Source organism: Trichechus manatus, unplaced genomic scaffold (genome assembly GCF_000243295.1).
Source record: "Trichechus manatus latirostris isolate Lorelei unplaced genomic scaffold, TriManLat1.0 scaffold00061, whole genome shotgun sequence".
NCBI classification, from domain to species: Eukaryota; Metazoa; Chordata; class Mammalia; order Sirenia; family Trichechidae; genus Trichechus; species Trichechus manatus.
Window position 1 is genome coordinate 4,478,201 of NW_004443997.1, and position 3,651 is coordinate 4,481,851.

The window sequence follows — 3,651 nt, forward strand, 5'->3', positions numbered from 1 at the left end:
ATTATTTTCTTAAGAACGTTGTTTAAGATGTAGTTTCTTTTCAGGCTGCAGTAGTAGTCCAGGTGAGTTGCTCTTATTGTTCATGGTGGTCTTAGCTTTTCGCATGAATGACTGCTTTCTTGGTGGGTAAATTTCTTCCATCGTGTGTCAGTTTTGATTCTGGGGACTTATATCCAGAACTGAAAAGAACACTTCCCATTTTTAGGTCCTAACATTTGGCTGGAGTACGGCCAGTACTCAGTCGGTGGGATTGGCCAGAAGGGCGGCCTTGAGAAAGTGCGCTCTGTGTTTGAAAGGGCGCTCTCGTCCGTCGGCCTACACATGACCAAAGGGCTCGCCCTATGGGAGGCTTATCGAGAGTTTGAAAGTGCGATCGTGGAAGCTGCTCGGGTAAGTGCCTGTGTTTGTGACCTGTGTGCATCTAAATAGTCAAGGGCTGTCTATTTAAGTAGTTTTGAAAGGATTAATTGAAACAAAATGTCACAAGATGAGTCTTGTAGCTAACAGTTCACTAGATGGTCTTCTCCAATCTCTTAGTGGGTGGGCTGTAAAATAAGTAAAATCAGTAGTCTTTATGGAATAGCAAGACTGAGTTGTTTGACTTAAAAGCAGGTGACTCTTCAGTTTATTTTCTGATACTTAAAAATACTATGAGTAAGTTAGTTACATGGTTACATGTGAATATACTTGTGAATGTGCCTCCCGCAAAATGTTTAATAGTAACCATGAGAGGAGGTTTGACTCCATCATATTGCATTTTTTAGACTATGATTTGTAGAATTTTACTGCAGCATCCCTCTCACTGTGTTTGTGTGTGCACGGAAGGTTACTGTCGGCACGCAGTGGAGCCCTCTCTTAGTTAGACCATTATTACTAAAGTAGCCTCAGTCACGTCTTGATTACATCCCTGTGCAGTATTCTGTAGTGGTGCCTCTGCTCACCCCTGAATTAAGGCACCATATCTACCTCTTTGCCTGATATTTGTGGCTCCCTCTAGTGTCAGTCATGATTCCTGCATGGACTCTGCTCCCCACTGTCTGGATGCCTGCCTGCCCTCTGAACATTCTTGCCACTGTGCTTTTACCCAGGCTCTTCCCTTCCTGGGAGACTGCAGACTCATCCCAAATGCCAGCTCCTCCAGGAGTCCTTCCTGACTCTCTCTCCATAACAACAAGACTCACCCCTAGAACTGTGATCTGTTTCTTTGAAACTGCAATACTGTGATACTTTGTGCAGTACCGTGATACTTGGCTTTTATGATACTTCCTGCCTTGCTGTAGTCATTTGGATACGTTTCTTTTATTCCTTGCTTCCTCCCCAATATAAACAGAGGCAGAGATAAGCATTTATTTTTGCACCCTTTGTTGCAGTTGGCATAATACCTCCTGTATAAGAGGTCATATACATTTTTTTTCAGTTTGAACTAAAAATCTGTTGAAAATTTTTTGAAGTAGGAAGAGCCAAAGTTTGTCATGTACTACTAATTTGCTTCTTTAGCCCATAGCTGGCTTCCTTTCCCCTTTTGACTGGGAACAAACCTTTGATTCACAGCTTGAGAAGGTCCACAGTCTATTCCGGCGGCAGCTGGCGATCCCACTGTATGGTAAGAGAAATGGGCACATCACCGTGGTTTTCAGAATGCTTTGGGGTGTGTCATGTAATCAGACCTTGCACAGCATCCGTGTACTCATCAGACACTCTGGGTGAGCTTGTTGGTAAAATGTTATCTTGAATTGTTAATGCGCAAGAGGGTTGTATGAATCAGAGGCAGGACTAGAAGCCTGGCTTTCTGACTCCCAGTTGAGATCTCTTTCCTACTTTAAAACCTTGTTGGAAAGGGGGAGATAAGTTCTTTGAAAGGAATAGGGAAGGTGACACCCTGTATTCTGGGGAAACTTTATTGAGTAAGAGTTCCATTATCGAGCCTTTTCTCTTTAGGAGTAACCTCTTTAGCAACAGAGTAGGGGTGTTACTGGGCTTGTATCTTTCCTCTGTGAGGGTTGATTTGGTTGGAAGTATTCATGTTTAAATCTTTGGGGTTTGGTGAGGGTTCTCCTTTTTAGGTGAATATATTTTGGCAAGCCAAGCCTTTGTGGCTCTGCTGCTGTGAGCATGTGTGGTGCTGGGAGGAGTTTTTGGAGTTCGCAAAGAGTTGGGCACTGCAATCTTGTTTTTTCTGCAAGGCATGATTCTGCACTGTATACGTGCAGAACGTCTAGGCAACTTCACTTGAGCCCAGGTGTTGTTTCTCTTTACCTCATGGTTTATTTGGATCTGCTTTAACAGATTACAAAGTGGCTGTCCCATTGAACACTTGGGTGACATGCAGAAAAGGCTAGAACTGAGCTGGCTGGTAGATTTCATCTCACATACCAACGTGAGACAGCATAGCATAGTGATTAGAGTATGAACTTGAGCCAGACCGCCTGGGTTCAAATCCTTGCTCTACCACTGGCTGTAGACAAGTGACTTAATCTCCTTGTGCTTCAGTTTCCTCAGCTGCGAAATGAGGATCCTAATAGAACCTACCTCCTGGAGTGTGAGGATCAAATGGGTTAAAGTTTGTGAAGTGTTAGAACATGGGAAGCACTAGCTGAGTGTTGGTAGGGTTGCCTGGGACCGTGCTTTGAGACAGATTCTAAGACCAAGTCTGGGCTCAGCAGAAGAGCTCAGGATTAGACCCAGAAGAGCAGTCCTGGCCAGAGGTGTGGGAGGGACCTGAATCTCATGGTTAATCTATGTTTGGTGGCTAAAACCCAATGGCAAGACCCACGGGGCTGAATCCATCTTTCAATAGATATGGAGGCCACATTTGCAGAGTATGAAGAATGGTCAGAAGACCCAATACCAGAATCAGTAATTCAGAGCTATAACAAAGCGCTGCAGCAGTTGGAGAAATACAAACCCTATGAAGAAGCACTGGTAAGTGTTGGCTTCTTTGATAGTACGCTTCTTTCTATAAACTTTTCCCTGATCAGTAGTTGCAAGTAAAACGCTGCCTTGAAAATTTTACTATGAAACATATAGAGTATATAAATGTGTATATATATACATGGTTTATATAATAATAATAAAGTGAACATCCACCCAGGTTAAGAAATAGAACATTGCCAGTTCCTTAGAAGCTCATTTTTGCCCCTCTCCGATTGCCTCCTCCTCCTTCTCCCGAGAGGTAATCACTTTCCTGACTTTGTGGTACTCATTCCCTTGCTTTTCTTTGTAGTTTTACAACCTACAAATACATCCTTACTTAATATATTGTTTAATGTCTCTCGTTGTTGAACTTTTATATAACAGAACCGTGCTGTATATTTTCTTTCATTCAGTGTGTTTTTGGGTTTTATTCATGTTGATGAGTATAGTTACAGTTCATTTGTTTTCACTGCTGTAATGCTGTCATGTATACCACAGTTTATCCATGTTGATGGATGGTTGCGTTGTGCAGCATTAATCTGAACGTTCTTGTACGTATCTTCTGGGACTTAGGAAAAAGAGTTTCTCTACTGCATATGTCCAGGAATGAAATTGCTGGATTGGAAGGTACTGCTAAACTGTTTTCCAGGTTATCAGTTGGCATTCCCACCAGCAGTATCGAGTTCCTGTTGCTCTTGCCAACCTTGGATATTGACATACCTAAATTTTAGCCAGTCT

General features: G+C 42.6%; 1 protein-coding gene across 2 annotated transcripts in view; it reads left to right on the top strand.

The window, feature by feature from the left end:
* SART3 (spliceosome associated factor 3, U4/U6 recycling protein) overlaps positions 1-3,651 on the top strand; it is a 26,894-nt gene continuing 23,243 nt past the window's right edge. Inside the window, exons 1-3 of one of the 2 annotated variants that reach the window (XM_023733738.1) lie at positions 1-390; positions 1,552-1,603; positions 2,798-2,922. In XM_023733738.1, the coding sequence (XP_023589506.1) occupies positions 322-390; positions 1,552-1,603; positions 2,798-2,922 (246 nt within the window). In that variant the 5' untranslated portion in view covers positions 1-321. The remainder of the gene's footprint in view (positions 391-1,551; positions 1,604-2,797; positions 2,923-3,651) is intronic. The other variant, XM_023733739.1, reaches the window with a different exon arrangement.